We start from the raw sequence: 18,987 nt of genomic DNA, 5'->3' as shown, positions 1-18,987 counted from the left end.
AGGGCTGGAAACATGCGATCCATATATATTTTGAAGTTTCCATTTAAAAGTATTGCCCGGATAAGAGTAATATCAATTACTGCTTGGCCCAGCTGACTAGCACACACTACCATTGGGTTGAAATCTCTTTCGATTCCTAAAGGGGATAAAAATCGCTCTCATATCTAAAGGATTGGAAACATACGATCCATAGATGTTTCGAAGCGTTTTCATTAGAAATTAATCCTTGGATAATAATAACATCAATCGTTTCTTGGTCGAGCTGTCTAATGCACACCTCCATTGGTTGGAAATCTCTTTCAATTCTCAAAGGGGGAAAAATATTTAGATTATAATCGTTTAGTGAGAAAAACGCCTTGAAAGAAATATGAAACCCCTTAAGAAAATAGATCTCTTAAAGTATTACTTAATACCCACGTGTGTGTCCCTCTCAGTTATAAGCGGGGTTCCCCACTGGCCGCTGAACTCTAAAATATCATGTTAGAATCTGTCATCCTTAATATCGGTAATCAATTTCCTATTAGGTAACATACAGGTGTACGTACGTAACACCCAACGTATGCCCCGTCATGGCGTAACAGTCATGTGCCTGCTGGCTGTAACACCCAAGTGCTTGCTGCCATTACATAACACCCACGTGCATGCAGTTACACCCAAGTGTGTACTGTGCTCAGTTACAAGTGGGGACTCCCCGTGAGGCCCTGAAGTCTAGCAAGTCACGTGAGATTACTTCATTCCCAATGAATCTACAAAGTCACCCAAGATTACGTCACCCTCAACATAAGTTAACAAATCCTGTTATGTAACATATAGGTCTACTATACTATTACAGGTGTACTACAGTATGGCATAAGACCCAGGTGTGCATAATGACGTTTTGAGGGATTAGTAGCTCCGGTAGTGTATCCCCTTTGGGCCTTGTTAAGTCTGAAGGGCTTAAACTACTGAGATGACCAAGTTTCTTAGACTAGGGATGAATAAAGTTGAAGAGGTAATGTTTAATAGGAAGTAGATTGATCAAGTAGGTAGCTGCACTTACCTTGGTAGCATTATTAGTGAGGAATATAGAAGCAGTTAGGACGTAAAAAGTAGAATAAGCAAGACTCAAGGTTTTTTGCAGTTGAAAACAGTTTAAATTAATAGGAACATAAGTCTGTCTGTCAACATTAGAATATTCGAAGCTATAGTAGGACAGTGGTCCATTTTTATCTGAAATGGGAAAGTTTCGAAACGCAGAGAAGGATGTGTTAAATATTTTCCAGATGGATTGTCTACCGATATTGTCAGATACAAGTTTGACTGACCGTAAGATTAACAACAAGTTCTATGAAAAATTTGTTTCTGTACCACTTCCCTAGGGCTAAAATAAGAGAAAGGTTGAGATGCATAGGATAACCGATACGGGTGAAAAATGGCCGATTGAAAAATATTGTTCTTTTTTGGTAACCATCCGGGAACAAATAAAAAGCAGTTAATCCTCAAATAGTGCGGTAAGATACTACAAAGAAGGATTTAAAAGAAACTGCAGCGCCATAAAGGGGGTAAGGAGTGAAGCTATAAATAGATCCGGGTGGAGGGAATGTGTCTGCAACAATGCGCCCCAGTTGTCTCGGTGTGGCAGTGATTTCTTAGTAGTAGTAGTGACATTAGTAATATTATAACTTCATTTATAAAGTTCAGTTTCCTTTGGAAAGGGTAACTCTTCATTCACAATTTGTTACTGCTACATTTTTTAATAAAAGTCTTTCTTAAATGTAAAGAAGGGTTACGACTTAGCACCGATTTTTACGTTTGTCCAATATTGATAAAACGATGCTTCGACAATTACAACAATTTACCCCTCCAAATACTTCTAAGGATGGTGGGGGTCTAAAATATCTCAAAATAATTATGGGATCATCATATACCAAGTTTTAAAGGATAATTTAACGAAAAAACCTTTGATGTAAGTGTTTTCCTCGTGGATATCAATAAGGAGTTAGTGTCCGCTTTGAAGACATTAACCATTGTATATAAATAAGAAAATCAAAATATTCAAATTTAAATATATGCAAAACAAAGCTTCTGTAAGCACTTGAACACCCCCGTCCCTGATAAATTTCCTGGCGATGCTCACGATCTCTACCACCTTTTTTTTTTATCACTTTCATTTGGTGATTGTAGAAATGTCAAATACAACCTTTTATGTTCTATAGTAAAATATTTTCTATAATAAAAGGATAAATATAAATCCCCAGCAACAATGTTGCAGGTAGATTCAAAAAATATACCCAAGAATCTATGGAGTTTTTAGATTAAATCCTTTAACGAACAAAATAACGTAATGAAGCTTTAAAGTATATATGCATACTAGAAGTTTATTATGTAAAAAAACAATAATGAAAAACCTGCTTGATATGGTACAATTTTCTTTATTATAAAAGGTCAGTAAAGTTTATCGATCACCGATGGGAAAAAACATCAGCAGTTATATTTCTTCGAAAGAAAAGTTCAAGATTTCTAATTCTGTAAATATGCTAAATTCTGTGTCGTATTTCCATCCACAGCATTCGTCTTGACGGAGGTAATTTTTTTCAAAATTGTAGTTTTATGCATGTAAATCATAAATTAGTGTCAACTTTGTGTAAATCATTATTTAGAATCACAACAAAAGCTAATTCTATATATATATATATATATATATATATATATATATATATATATATATATATATATATATATATATATATATACAAGTTTCTTTTTTTACAAGTTTTGATCAATAATAGCACGAGTTGCTCTTTACTTACAGTTCGTGACCTAGACTAGCTAAATATACAAACACTAAAAACAACATCCAATGCTTACTTTTCAACATCGATACAATACAAGCTCTTAATAGTACTTACCCCCTCTCCCTCAATTCCATCCAACTCCATTTAAACTCAACTTCATTCAGTATTGCTACAAAAGAGGTTTTAAACTTGGTTTTGTTTATTGTTAATATTGGCTACAATTTTCACTTTTTAAAAATAGTTTTCGACATGTTTTACTTTAAAATTGGACAGAGAATATATACTGCCGTTTTTAAAAAAAGAAAAGGCATTTACATAGCTCACCTTAGAGGTTTCAGGCCCTTTCTTCAAAAATGTATAATTTCGTATTTTTTGCCAGAAGAAAGACGTGTTTATTTTCTTTTTTTTTATCAAAGGGTCATTGTATCGAACCAATGGTCCTAGAAGATTGGAGAAGGCTCAATCTAATGGAAATTAAGATTCTAGCGCCTTTTTAATCGACCAGAAATACTCTAGAAATACTTTAATATCTTAGTCATATTGAAATTATATTGATAAGAATTACATAAGAATTTGATACGTTTAAGAGTTGTTCCTGGAATGGGAAAGAAATCAAATAGTTACCATTATTATGCTAAGATTATGAACTTGCTACCATTTTTTACAATTCCCGTTATCACTATTTACGTTTTTACGCTACATACGAAACTCGTACAAAATCTCATAAATACTAGATACTTGTAATTACCGTAGACATTGATGCGATTAGAATGCTCAATCCTTCCTTTTAGATTTTCGAAAATACAGCTGTACCGACCACCATCCTCAACATTAACGCTTGAGATATTGAGGTGTATAGTAATGCTACCATCGTTATATGTACTTCCAATGTTTACCCTGAAAATTCAGTGAAACAAAAATCAGGCATTAGAAAAATTATGAAGGATGATATTAACGTTCTAGACTAAATTGAAGCTGATTTTACGAAAGACGCCATTGAAAAGCAGATAGTGAGACTATAGAAAGTCACTTAGAAAAATGACAAATAAGTGATATAAAGTACGGACATAGTCTTTAAAAGCTCTGTCAGTTCCTTCTCTCGTTTCTTTGGCCGTTCAATTTTTAATCTTCCTCACAATATTTCGTTTTTTACAAACTTATGTTCTATCCATCCCCATTGGACGTTTTGCGGTCGCTGTTTTCAAAATATCATGGACCAGTACTCAATATGCTGTTCTGTCATATATAGTTATGGATAGTTGGGTGATATGTTGCAATGAAACTTGACATTCTATCTCTTACGGGGTCTTTTCCACGGTTGACTCCCGTGAACAGGCTCTTCGAATGAGATGAGTAGTCAAACAGGGACCATTTTATTAATGTGTCAAAACCAACATAGTTGCTGTAATCTAACTTTGCCTAGGATCGTGTCTGGTAATTTTAGCCTTCTACGGACTTCTTTATTTGTGACACGGTTATTCTATTTAAATCTTCGCTATCAGGTGTAGGTCTTTCATTTCAGTTCATTTCAATGAGAAGGGTGCAGTCGTTTTCGGCTCTTGCTGTCCATGTGACACACCCATGCAAAGCAATGTTTATGATTAGGCTGTTAATATAAATACAGAAGGGAGAACAATAAGGCTGTTAAATAGGCTGTTAAAAAGGTGAGTTTTCAAATAGTTCAACTTCCATAAATTTGGGGATTGACCTCGCATTACCATAGGTCCTCCTGTTCAGCCTGAGGCACCCATTGCATCCACAAAGACCTGCAAATCATCCAGCGTATGCGCCGCCACTGAAACTTCTTCCCACTGGGGTTGTATTGCCGTTTGAGTATTGGACAGGTGCCGTTAATATCTGCGACACAAGATGTTTTTTGGTCGACATTTTCTGCGATTTCTCTGTGGTTACCATTACAAGATCTGTCTTCAGATCCTATTTTTCATAATACATATCACTTGCCCAAAGTATCGTCTCTCTTAGTGCTGAAATATATCTGTAGCCATAGGCTGGCCTGAGATAGATGGGACTATCTGGCTTGTGACGTATCTCTCTAGTCGACATTCAGAGTCCTCCAAAGGCAATTGTTTTCGATGGCAAGAATCTGTCTCTCTTGTTGTTGACTCAACTTCCAGCACCCACTGCTGTAGAGAAGTGCAGAAAGGACTTTTTTATTAAATGGCCTTAAATTTTAATTTTGTAGAATATTTTTTCGATTGCCAAACTGGTTTTATTTGGTAAAGAGCTCTACTGGCTTGCCCTATCCTCAATTGCACTTTCCGCTCGCTTGAGCCTGAATTTTCCACGGTGTTGCCGAGGAACCTCAACTATACGACCTTCTCGACACTTAGATCTCCGCCCTTTATGTTCAAGAGAAAAGTAGTTATCACCATGCTCTTTCTCTTCTCTCTGTTAATCTTGAGGCAAAATTAGCCAGCATTTTCAACAGTAGTATTGAGGGGATCCTGGAGTTTAGTCATGTCACTCTCTATCAAGGCAATATCGTTAGCCAAATGGAGATCGGCTAGCTGTTTGCCTTCTCCAGTAGCCTACAGCCCTGTCTTATGCCAAACATGATACAGAAATATTTAATATTTCTTTATTGGGTCCGAACACAGCATTATTTGTTTTCATATAATGTGACAATTAGGGCCACTATTTTATCAGGAATTCCATAGTAAGGCAAGATTTTCCATAGCGAGTCTTGGTAGATAGAGTCAAAGACTTTCTTGAAGTCCATGAAAATCAGATACATTTTTTCTCACCATGCATTGAACTCCTCAATGATCTTCCGTAGGGTGTATATGAAATCCGCAAGACCAGGACGGCTGGAAACCATGCTGTTCTGCTGTTCTTCCCACAGGTATTTATTGAGGACAGTCTTAATGTGTTGAAGAATAATTTGTTAGAAGAGTTTACCTTCAGTAGATAGGAAACTGATGTCCCTCAAGGTCTCATAATTTGTCGCTTCTCCTTCCTTGGAAAGTTAGCACACTTTTTTTGTAAGCACGGGGTATCTTTTCAGACTTCCAGATACTGGTAAAGAGTTTTATCCACACATCCATACAGGGATTCAGCTATATTTTTATAATCTCAGCCTTTATTCCCTCAGTTCCTGCTGCTCTGTCATTCTTCAGCTTAAGGGCTTGCTTCTAGATCACATGGTTCTTATAATATATGATATAAAAAAAATTTATATCTGTTCACTGTCAATTAAAAGGTTTCATCCCTATTTTTAACTGTTTTACTTTCGTTAAAGAGTGTAACGACGAACTTATTTCGAAGTGCCTCAGGGAAAAACTCCGAAGAGTCGAAGTTAGGGTTTAATTTGGACCTTATCTTCTGTGTGGCATCTAGGTTCAAAACTATCCTCGCTATTATTAGGGCATGATCAGACACCATGTCAGCACCTCTGATAGTTCTCACATCTTACAGGCTAGACTTTCATTTTCTGTTGATCAAAAGGTGGTCAGTTTGATTATGCATTCTACCGTCAGAGGAGTTCCAATAATTTTAGGTATTGTTTTATGTGGAACCATAGTGCTCCCAATTGTTAGGTCATTTGTAAGAGCAAAGTTCACTAGCAACATTCTGTTTTCATTCATCTCCCCAAGTCCTTCGCAACCAAAGACTTCTGGGCAATAAGATCTATTACCACTTTATTACCCACTTTGGCGTTGAAGTTAGCAGCAAAAAAAATTAAATCATGCCTGGGAATGTCTTTTGTCATCGCTTCAAGGGTATTGTAGAGGCTATCCTTTACTGCGTCGTCCACGTCGTTTGTAGGCGAGTAGCATGCTAGTACGGTTACCTTTGCACTCAAAATATTCCGTTAAGAAGAATAAGACATACATAAGAGCCTAACAGCTTCAGGAATATCGTGGCTTCAAATTTTCTGCTGAATCTGAAATCTACTAATTTCTCTCGAATTATTAATGCTTCAAACTAAGAAGGACATTTAAGAAAAAATTGCGATATCTCATATTATCCCCGATTTACATTTGGCCAAAAACTTATATTTTTTTTGAAATATTGACAAATAAAACATATTAATCCACCAAAATAGTACTGAAAACTTCTTAGCTTCCATCCAAAGTCAGAAATACTAAAATGGATTCTGCTTTACATTTACATATTCAACTGTCTTAAAACACAAAATTTTTACAAAACCTGTCTGTCTGAACCACTTGAAATCCATCCAGCATCCAAACAAACTTGCTGACAGGTATGCTCCATGCTTCACACATCAAAGAGAGGAAAGGTCCTGGGACTATTGTTTGCTCTAGAAATGTCTGTCGGAAAACCGGGGCTGCATCTGAAAGAAAATATGTAGAAATTTAAAGTCACCTCTCTTCAGTTATGTAAATTAAAAAGAAAATGCAATTTAGTCAACAGCTACCCAAGATACCATAGTTTCTGAAGAATAAAGTCAAAATTAAAATACATAAGGGATGTACAGAGATGCAAAGAACGTTTCTTATTCAAAGGAAAGAAAAAAAAAGTTTTTCAACTATAAATAAGGAGTGGCATTTATACTTAAGACAAGCAGAAATTTTTCTAAATCTGAAGGGGTCCTTATTATTCAAATAAAATAAAAAAACAAGTTAATTTTTTTTAATGAAACTATGAATCGACCTTAAAATTGAAAACAAACAGAAAATTTTCAGAATATGAGGTGGGCTGGCTCCTTCTAAGCCCCCTGCTCGTCACTGTTGAGTTAGACTTTTGTCCCAATTCCTTAAGAACGACTCCTCAAAGAAGGCGTTTAATTGGAATGAACACCTCTTTTAAGCATAAAACTCTAGCGTAAAGAGTGGGGGGTTGAAGAGGGGACAACCCCATACGAAATATTTTCTGTTCGTTTTAAGTCTTAGATTTATCCCTTACTTGTAAATGAATATTTATTTCATTTAATTTCTGATCATTTTTCAAATCATGTCCAAGGTTGTTCAAAATATGACAGGGGCTGTCACCCTCAATAGCCCCTTGTTACTTGATATTAAAGTTTATATATCAATACTTCTAAATTAGCTTATTGTGTCCTAGATTGGTAGCGTATAACTTTTCCTGAAGGTAAACCATTTCTCTGGCACTTTTTTTCTATTACGTAGTAACAAGTGACTGAAGCAACCGAATACAAGTGAAAAAAAATGAATGGTAGAAAATTACCAAGCAAAAGGAATTGGCGAAAGACAGAACAAAGTTGCGAAAGTGCTTTCCCTTTTTATCATAAATTGAGCAAATTTTCCGAGGAACACAATTTTTGTTAGGTAGCATTAAATTAAATAAAATTTACGAAAGTAAAACAGTTCAAAATAGGGATGATACCTTTTTATTGACAGTGAATAGATATAAAATTATTTAACTGGATATTTCGAACACATATACAGTGTTCATCATCAGAAGTAAAACTAAAAAAGTATTACTGCTGATGATGAACACCGTATATGTGTTCGAAATATCCAGTTGAATAATTTTATATCTATTCACTGTCAATAAAAAGGTATCATCCCTATTTTGAACTGTTTTACTTTCGTCATGGAAAGGCAGTGTGGTCTTTGAAGTTATCTAAATAAAATTAAAATGTTTGAGCCATAGCTTTTGAAAGGTCTATGTTTTTAACTTGTATGTTACTCTCAAGACTTATTTTAATTTCTAGTTACTGTAAGTCTCTGTTATTTCTTACTTGCAGTTTGTTGCCACACGATTGTTCAATATCTTAAAAAATGTACATAAAACACAATAATTTTATTTAGACATCAATAAAAAGGGCTCGTAGAATTGATTTATTCCCCTCTTCTGAGAAGCACATGAATTTAATCTTTATGTAAAAAAAAAATCCGCAACATAAAGGGAGCTACCACCCCGTAGCACATATATTTATGCTTAGTCAAAACAAAATAAGAGATTAATTTTTACCTTTTCCCCTTCCTTCGAAGACTTTCGTCTATATTCACCTGAATGTCAGAGAAAGTTGGGAAATTGTGGTTTAAAAATACAACTTTGAGATATCGTCACTAGATTACATGTCAGATAAATTATATAACATCATGCATAATTTTACCAAACATCAAGCAAAATAGCTTTTTTAATTACAGTTTTAAAATGTTTTCTTATATTACACTCATTTTATATGGAATACTTAGCACTTAAGAACTGAATGCATTATAATGTGGTATTACTACCTCTGCAACTGAGAATCGCAGTATACAGTTTTTCAATAGTTCTAAATGGGTTAGCTGTCTGAGAATTTTCAATGGATAGCAATATTTCTCTCTTTGGGTTAAAACTGCAGTTTGGTTTTAGAAAACGGCAGATAAGTTTTGTTCATACGAGCTTATTAAAAATGCATTGTAATAACACAAAAAAACAAACAATTTAGCAAAAATAAACATGCATTCCTAATCTTTCTTCTCGTAAAAACACATTTCCACTTATTTTATTTTAGATGAGAGCTTGAAACGTGTGGAATAGAACTGACTAGTATGATAGCTTTCCCAGCTTTTTGAAAAAATAATTAGATTTTTAGGCTCTTAGCTTTGATCCACAACTTGAAACTTAATAATCTTTGTAATTAGGAATTATCACTTAAGCATGTTCTTTTGCTGTGTATACTCTTTTCCAAATCCATGTTTAAGGAGTTTTCTTATACGAGTAGGCTACTGTTTGCCTTAGTCACTCGTTACCTACAGTTTATTGCCACGAATCTTTGAATACCAAATAATTCTTTTTACTCTTGTTTTCTCCTCCCTCCAAGCATCTGAAGGACATACGAAGTGCCTACAGAGGCTAACTATGATACCTCACGGCATTAATTCTAAACCATTTTGATTAGAGTTGGTTTAGAGAATGGTATGATTTGACTTGTAAAAGTTCTGAATAGAGGTAGTACTATTATCATTAGTAGTATTATGAAATTGGCTTTTGGTGAGTATTAATCGCTTTCAGTCAGTCCCAAAAATTTCAATTTAATGCAATTGGCCATTGCTTCGAATTTGCTGCATCTTCATACACCTCTTGAAATTTTCGTCTCAATGGCCTTAACCTTACAGGTAGTTGCAATAGCAGTAGCAGTAGTAGTAGTAAATGAAGTAGTAAGAGTAGTATGAGAAGTAGTGTGCACATGTTGCCTTTTGGTGAGACGATGTTCCCTTTTGAGCCTTCTCTGAAAGTTCCAATTTAATATCCAAATCAACTCTTGAGACACGCTATTTTGACAATTTACATGCACATAGCTTCTTTAGATTTAGTCCAAATTTCCCCTCAATTGTTAATGGAGTAGTCTGGTAGTAGTAGACTAGGTAGTTGTAGTAGTGGTGGTAGTTGTAGTAGTGTTGGTAGCATGCAAAAATTGTCTTTTTGATCATATCCATTTTAATTTCCTGAATATTTCCGATTACTACACTCACTTATTCATGTGTTACACACTTTTGACAATCCTTATACACATAACGCGTTTCGATTTAGTTCAACATTCCTCTCAACATTCACTGAACGGCTCACCTGAATGCTCTTTGTCTTCTTGGAAAGTGAAGTTCAAACATGCATACCTTTCCTCGATAACAAATACTATGCATAACAATGAAAGAACTGCTTAGCTTACAGCCCTCGTCCAAAAGACTGTGAGAAGGTTGACATCCCCGAAGACATAATTGCTGGACCCTTGAACAAGGCTGAACAAATGAATCTTTTAAAGTTTTGATCTGTTATGTTTTGGGAATGATAGAATTGGGGGGCTGATTACTCTCCATTTACTTTTGATTCTAAAAAGGGCACTAAAACTTCCGACTTCAAATCAAATGAGCTCCGTCCAATTTAAAGCTCATACGAACAACCGTTCTACAAGGGTCCTATATACCCTGGGGCATAAATTACAATCCTATGCCTTGGGGCATAGCTTACAATCCTCAACTCCAGACTCTGGGGGACTCTGTCAACGCCAAAGACCCTATTATACGATCTTTCGAAAATTTTTGAACAAATGGCTATCTCAAAATTTCTTCTGTATGTATTTGCGGAAAATAAGATGTAGGGTATGGTGATTAGTCTCCGATCACAGTGACTCATAAAAAGGGCACTAGAACATATTATTTCCAGTCAAATCAATCTATTCCAGAGTTTCCATAAGCCAATATTTCCATAAGACCTTATATACTCTCGGGTCATAACTTACAACCCTTGCGCTGAGGGGCCTTAGGGGGGAGTGGGCTGAACTACTCAAAGATCTTTCAATTACGCTAAACAAATTTTTCAGACCTTTCAACAACGCTAGACAAAATAGCTATCTCAAACTTTTTAATTAGAAGTGTTTTGGGAATTGATGGACGCTGGGGGGCAGGGCTTATTACCCTCCAATCACTTTTTACTATTAAAAAGGACACTAACCCTTTTAATTTCGAATATAATGAGCCATTTTGAAGATTCAAAGAGAACAAATTACCATCTCAAAATTTCTATCAGATGCATTTCGGGAAAATATGAGGTGTGGGGGGGGGGTCATCTGCCCCCCTATAACTTTGAATCTTAAGAAGTGCATTACAAATTCTGATTACCAATCCAATGGGCCCCCTCCAAAGTCCCTATGGTAACCTTTTCTGAAAAGCCTTATTTGCCCCCAAGGCATACTTAAGATCCTTGCTCTAAGGGCTGTGGGGGGGGGGTGTTGTCATCCTCAAAGTCATAATTTACAGACCTTTTAACTAGGTTGAACGGAATAACTATCTAAAAATTTGTATTAGATATGTTTGGGGAAATGACAGATATGGGAGGGGGTCAGTTACCCTCCAATCAGTTTCTTCTATTAAAAAAAGACCTATCTCTTTTAATTTTCAATCAAACGAGCCCTTTTTGAAGTTTCTGCGACATTTTCTTCGATATGAAGTGCCCTGGTCTAAGAAAAGAATTAAAAAAAAATAATACCCTGTACCAACATTGCTCTTTACTTAGGCAGCGCTCTTGCCCTGCCTTATGATAAGTAGCTCTTTTAAAATAACCACCAAAAGCTTGGGGTAAAGAGCCAAATATTGACGAGAGGGCAGCCCCCACCATATACGTAATAATTTCTGTCCGTTTAAAGTTTTAATGTTGCTCCTTACTTTCATTTGAAAAAACTTGGTTTTATTTAATTTCTGTTTTTGTTTAGATATTCCTTGGAAATCCAGCTTCTACTCTACGAAGTATTCTTTCCCTCCATGAAAAGTTGCTTCTTAAAAAGATTCTCCCACACATCCCCCCGACCCGCTACCCCAGAAAATCCCGCCCGAAAACATCCTTAAATTTCCTAATATCCAATACTTTATCTAATCAATGGGCAAAGTTCATAACTTTCAGCTCTTCCTCCGGGTACTATGTAGGATCAAGTCATCCTAAAAGAAATAGTTATTAGATTGTTTCTTCTATGATGAACAAAATAACTATCTCAAAATTTTGATCGGGTGACTTTGGGGAAAAATGAACATGAGAGGCGCTGGCGGCCCTCCAATATTTTTGGTCACTTAAAAAAACACAAGAACATTTGAATTCCGATCAAGAGAGCCCTCTCCCGATTTTCTACGATCAATGGTTTGGTATGATCCCCCTTGGTAAAAAAAAACAATAAAAAATAAAGAGACACATCCGAGATCTTTCTTCTGGCAAAAAATGCAAAATTCTACCTTTTCGTACATAGGAGCTTGAAACCTTTGCAGCAGGGCTCTCTGGTGTTATTTTATTGTGTTATTATGGTGTTTATTTTATAGTGTTTATTTATGGTGTTTACTTTATGGTGTTTATTATGGTGTTTTATTATTTTATGGTGTTATTACGCCGAATCTCTGGCCGAATCCGATGGAGTTATTTTCATTTAGATCACTTGATATTTATAGGGTGTTTCCCCCTTTTTCCAAATTTGGGCAAATTTTCTAGGGCTCATAACTTTTGATGGATTAGCATTAAAATTTGTATATTTTTCATATTCTGAATAAGCATTTAAATTTAAAATCTTTTAACGTATCTATTTTTATTAAAACTTTCTTTCTTAGAGATTCGGTTACTATTAAACCCCACTGCTCCTTACTTACTTACAGCTCGTTACCACGAGCTGTTTTATAGTAATTTTTGTAGTAATAGTAGTCGTGATAGTATTAGACACGTTAATGGTGGATTCATCAGTAACGGTATGTCATTAATAGTCATGGTAATAAAAACAGTAGAAAAAATTGTTGGGGTGGCAGCCCGAGTTGTGATTAGAGCAATAGAGATAGTAGAAGTAGGAGCCATAATCGTGACAGGAGGAGTTATGTTAGTAGTCATTGCAGTAAGGTAAGTTGCGGTAGGAGTAGCTGTATAAATGTATAAATTGGAAAGGAGGAGGGTTTTAAGGTCCACATCAGGTTCCAAAATTGTAGAGACTAAGAAAATTTAGGTAATTGTCACTTCAACAAGTAAAACACATGTATATGTTTTTTTATACTTAAATGTACTTTAGTGGCACCTGTTCTTAAAAAACAGCTTTTATAATTTGATTCCCTTGCATCTGGGACTGCACCGTCCTCTTATATATACTTATCCTCCTGGAAGAAATTGGTCTAAAATCCTATTTTGAAATTTTAATCCGATGTCCGTTGGGGCCACGGGGCGAAAAGGGGACGATTTTGTATTCGCCCACTTTTTTGCTGTTTGTGGAGTGAAACGTTTTTTGTTTTTTTGTTTATTTTTCATAAGAGGGGGGGGGAGGGGCAATTATTTCCTGTAAAGCTAAACTCCTTCAAATTTCTTGCAGTAACTTTTTTTAATTAATTTTATTTATTTAGTGTAACACTAGTGTTTAAATGTTTAAATGAAGCGTCAGCTCTGAAAAAAGCTATTTCTGTAATTTTTAATCTTTTTCATTGGGATTGCAGTCATTATATTTCCTTTTATTTTACAATTTTTAAGATTTATAACTATATTGAGACAAATAATTTAATTCTTTGTAAATAGTGAAAAAGGACTGGGTGCTTGTCCTTTGTGCTTGCCTTCTACTAAACGTCGAAATTGTGATCTAATGTTTTTGCAACACTGTGATTTTTGTGGGAGTGTGTTCGTCTTTTTTGTATCTTATGTAAGAGAGCAAGACCTTATTTTGTAATTTTGGTGGGCAGAGCCATGACCCATAAATGAGGAAGAATGTGGAGGTCCACGGGGATGATACATGTGACCACAAAGATTTGTCTTTGCATAATGGGTTAATGACATTTGCTTAGCATTTGGTGGGCTTCGTTTTAAAGCTGGTAGAATCCAGACATCATATGACAATAGTCAAAGTCTAACTTTACCTGTTAATTACGCATCTATCATTGCTACAGTAGGAATAGGAAACGGGCTATTAGCTATGACCAGGTACATTATTTGAAGCCAAAGTACAAGAAATACCAGTGGAAAAATAATTTTTGACTTCTAAATTATTACTGTGAGTTAAAGAGCTTGTTGACGAATCATTCTTTATTAATCGTGTAGCCTCTGTAGAATATTAAATAAAAAAAACTAGTTTTTTTAACTGAAAGTAAGGAGCGACATTAAAACTTAAAACGAACAGAAATTACTCCGTATATGAAATGGGTTGTCCCCTCCGCAGTCCCACGCTCTTTACGCTAAAGTTTGACTCTTTGCCACAATTCTACTTTTTAAAACAATGAAAAACTTTAGCGTAAAGAGCGTGGGACTGCGGAGGGGACAACCCATTTCATATACGGAGTAATTTCTGTTCGTTTTAAGTTTTAATGTCGCTCCTTACTTTCAGTTAAAAAAACTAGTTTTTTTTATTTAATTTCTGAACGTTTTTGAATTAATGCATTTTTGATTTTGGCTCTCCGCACATAAATTATTGAAATGAAATTAGTATATTAATTTTTTTTTGGCTAAATGGCTTTCTCTTAGTTTTGATCTGACGATTTTGAGAAATAAGGGGTGGGGAAGGAGGCCTTGCTGCCCTCCAATTTTTCGGTTACTTAAAAAGGCTACTAGAACTTTTAATATTCAACGAACGTTTTTATTAGTAAAAAATATACGTAACTTAAGAATTAACTTACGTAACAAACTTTTATATTCTTATATTTTTATTATGTGTACGAGGGGGTTTGTACCCTCGTTAATACCTCGCTCTTTACACTAAATCGTAAGTTTTGTCCCAATTCTTTAAGAATGACCCCTGAATCAAAAAGGCCGTAGAATAAATAGTTGAAATCACTAAAAATATTTTAGCATCAAGAGCGAGGTATCTATCTCCTCCTAAATACCTCGCTCTTTATGCTAAAGTATTTTTAGAACCCCTCATATGCGTAATAATCTCTGTTCGTTTTAAATTTCAATGCTATTCCTTACTTTCATTTGAAAAAACGTTTTCATGTTTATTTTTTCATTGTTTTTTTTTATAGTAATGCTAGAAAATCCTGCGCCCTTTTCATTGAATTTTTCTTCCCCCGTGACATATTCCTCAAAGGAAAGATCCTCCCACAAAGCCCTCTCCCATCAACCCCACCCCCCAAACCAAAAAATCCCCATGAAAACGTCTGTACACTTCCCAATAACCATTACTATATGTAAACACTGGTCAAAGTTTGTAACTTGCAGCCCCTCCCTCAGGGATTGTGGGGGAGTAAGTCATTCCCAAAGACATAGTTATTATGGTTTTCGACTATGCTGAACAAAATGGCTATCTTAAAATTTTAATCTGTTGACTTTTGGAAAAAAATGAGCATGGGAGGGGGCCTATTTGCCCTCCAATTTTTTGGTCACTTAAAAAGGGCACTAGAACTTTTCATTTCCGTTAGAATGAGCCCTCTCGCGACATCCTAGGACCACTTGGTCGATAAGATGACCCCTGGGAAAAAAAAAAAACAAATAAATAAACACGCACCCGTGATTTGTCTTCTGGCAAAAAATACACAATTCCATATTTTTTAGATAGGAGCTTGAAATTTTTGCTATAGAGTTCTCTGATATACCGAATGCGATAGTGTGATTTTCGTTAAGATTCTATGACTTTTAATGGATGTTTCCCCCTTTTTTCCAAAATAGGGCAAATTTTCTCAGGCTCGTAACTTTTGATAACAAAGACTAAATTAATTGAAACTTAATATTTAGAATCAGCGTAAAAATTCGAATCTTTTGATGTATCTTTTAGCATCAAAATTCCGTTTTTTAGAGTTTCGTTTACTATTGAGCCGGGTCGCCCCTTACTACAGTTCCTTACCACGAACTGTTTGAAAAGAAAATAATTCGGTATTTCGGGGCTTCTGACATTATTACTCCTTTGCGGAAGTTAGGCTCAAAATTGAAAAAGGATTATAGTTTTTCTCTGGGCCCCTTCCACCTCTTAGTTCGTTTATTTTCCCGTTAGTTTTCACCTGTTTTCGCTTTATAGTTGTGTTATCTCTTAGCAGTAGTTATGGTTGTGGTATATATGTTTTATCGCTCGTATAGTTGTGTTATTTTCAAATTATACTCCATAATAGAGAGGCTCCGAACACCCAGCATTGTATATTAAGCTCTTAATTTGACGTTTTTTTCTAACGTGACCAGATTCGTCCTGCGCCCTTTTCATTGAATTTTTTCCCCCATGGCATATTTCTCCAAGGAAAGATCCTCCCACATAGCCCCCTCCCTCAACCCTACCCCCAAAACCAAAAAAATCCCCCTGAAAACGTCTGTACACTTTCCAATAACCATTATTATATGTAAAGACTGGTTGAAGTTTGTAACTTGCAACCCCTCCCCCAGGGACTGTGGGGGAGTAAGTCATCCCCAAAAACATAGTTATTATGATTTTCGACTATGCTAAACAAAATGGCTATCTCAAAATTTTGATCCGTTGACTTTGGGAAAAAAATGAGCGTGGGAGGGGGCCTAGATGCCCTCCAATTTTTTTGGTCACTTAAAAGGGGCACTAGAACTTTTCATTTCCGTTAGAATGAGCCCTCTTGCGACATTCTAGGACCACTTGGTCGATACGATGACCCCTGGGGAAAAAAAAAAACAAAAAACAAAAAAACAAACAAATAAACACGCACCCGTGATTTGTCTTCGGGCAAAAAATGCAAAATTCCACATTTTTGTAGATAGGAGCTTGAAACTTCTACAGTAGGGTTCTCTGATACGCTGAATCTGATGGTTTCATTTTCGTCAAGATCCTATTACTTTTAGGGGGTGTTTCCCCCTATTTTCCTAAATAAGGCAAATTTTCTCAGGCTCGTAACTTTTGATGGCTAAGACTAAACTTGATGAAACTTATATATTTAAAATCAGCATTAAAATGCGATTCTTTTGATGTAGCTATTGATATCAAAATTCAATTTTTTAGAGTTTTGGTTACTATTGAGCCGGATCGCTCCTTACTACAGTTCGTTACCACGAACTGTTTGATCTGAGTTAATAATGGATTTGACTTATAGTTATCAGAAAAATGTACGGTGTATATCTTCCTAAATTGCTTGGAATTTGGAGATTCTTAAAAGGTTGGAAAATAAATTTCCTATTTAATATGCTTAGGTGAATATATTTCTCTCTTGTTTTCTTAACATATTATTGTTAGGTGATCATCTACTTTTCACATGCATATCTTTCACATATAAATCGTGACAATTGGAATTCACTTTTCACCCGACAAAAATAGTAGTGATCCTCTAAAGAGCATAAAGCCCGTCCCTTATAGCACCTGTTATGTATGTCCAGCTATTCATATCTTTACGTTATACTTCGTGGTCAAACGTTAAAGCCTTTATATTTTTTTGGACATTCCTTTGAAATTTTGGAGCACAATGTAATGAAAGTTTGAAATAAATTTAAAAGTTCTATCTTACAAAACAATTCTAGGAAGTAAGGTCATCGACTCCTGTGTGATTGACCAGAGTCAGCTACAAGTTTACCTAAACACTTTTCCGTTTTAGATTTGAAGTGAAAAAAAATTAATTTCAAGGCAAGATGACAACTTCTAAATTAAATCTTTTCTCGCAGCAAAATATTGCTAGTAGGAAATTGCTGGCGTTAGTCCGATGGTAAACTACATGAAAGCTAGTTAAGAATTCATTCTTAGACCAATTTTCACAATAAAAGCTATCAATATTTTTACAACAAACGATTGGTTTGACGAACAAAAAGAAAATGTTTCTACTAGGAAAAATTGCTTGGGTGAACAAACCAAAACAAGGAACTCGTTGAATAAAACAAGTCAGTTTCTCAATTCACTTTTTTAGTTTCCTGACTACATGAAAAGCTAGTTAAGACTTCATTCTTAGACCATTTTCAAACAGTTTGTGGTAAAGAACTGTAGTAAGGAGCGACTCGGCTCAATAGTAACCAAAACTCTAAAAAACGGAGTTTTGATACCAATAGATACATAAAAAGAATTGTATTTTAATGTTGATTTTAAATATATAAGTTACACCAAGTTTAGTTCTACCCATCAAAAGTTATGAGCCTAAAAAATTTACCTTATTTTAGAAAATAGGGGGAAAACCCCATAAAAGTCATAGAATTTTAACGAAAATCACACCATCAGATTCAGCTTATCAGAAAACCCTATTGTAGAAGTTTCAAGCTCCTATCTACAAAAATGTAGAATTTTGTATTTTTTGTATTTTTTACCAGAAGGCAGATCATGGATGCCTGTTTATTTGTTCGTTTGTTTTTTGTTTTATTTTTTTTCCTCAGGGGTGATCGTATCGACCCGGTGTTCCTAGAATGTTGCAAGAGGGCTCATTCTAATTGTTAGCCCGATGGTAAACTACATAAAAACTTAGTTAATAAAAACATAAAAACTTCATTCTTAGACCATTTTTCACAATAAAAGATATCAGTATTTTTTACAACAAACGCTTAGTTTGACGAACAAAAAAAAAATTGTTTCCACTGGGAAAAATTGCTCGGGTGAACAAACCATAAACAAGGAACTCGTTGAATAAAACAAGTCAGTTTCTCAATTCACTTTTTTTAGTTTCCTGACAAATAGATTTTATTAAATAGCCCTGTATGTTTTTGGAAATTGGACTGCTTAAAAGCAGACTACTCTGGGGCGTTAAATTGTTTATCATTTTAGTGTGGTAAAGGAAAATTATAAAACAGAAAATATCCCCAACAACAAAACAGCACCAAAAATATTCTAATGAGTTTATAAAATATCTCTATCATTTTTTATCACTGGTATCTTAAATCGAATTATAGTTTTGATGTATTTTTCCCTTTTTTTTTACTAGAACCA

At 35.1% G+C, this 18,987-nt stretch overlaps 1 protein-coding gene across 3 annotated transcripts in view; it reads right to left on the bottom strand.

Moving 5' to 3' along the window:
- Positions 1-18,987, bottom strand: part of LOC136043825 (cell adhesion molecule Dscam2-like) — a 285,713-nt gene that overhangs the window by 197,461 nt on the left and 69,265 nt on the right. For all 3 annotated transcript variants that reach the window (XM_065728754.1, XM_065728764.1, XM_065728771.1), the window contains exons 7-8: positions 6,945-7,089; positions 3,523-3,671 (exon numbers count right to left, since the gene is read on the bottom strand). In XM_065728754.1, coding sequence (XP_065584826.1) covers positions 3,523-3,671; positions 6,945-7,089 — 294 coding nt within the window. The remainder of the gene's footprint in view (positions 1-3,522; positions 3,672-6,944; positions 7,090-18,987) is intronic.

This window comes from Artemia franciscana, chromosome 1, assembly GCF_032884065.1.
Source record: "Artemia franciscana chromosome 1, ASM3288406v1, whole genome shotgun sequence".
Taxonomy (NCBI): Eukaryota; Metazoa; Arthropoda; class Branchiopoda; order Anostraca; family Artemiidae; genus Artemia; species Artemia franciscana.
Note: the sequence above shows the minus strand (reverse complement) of the source record. Positions and strands in the feature narration are given on the sequence as shown.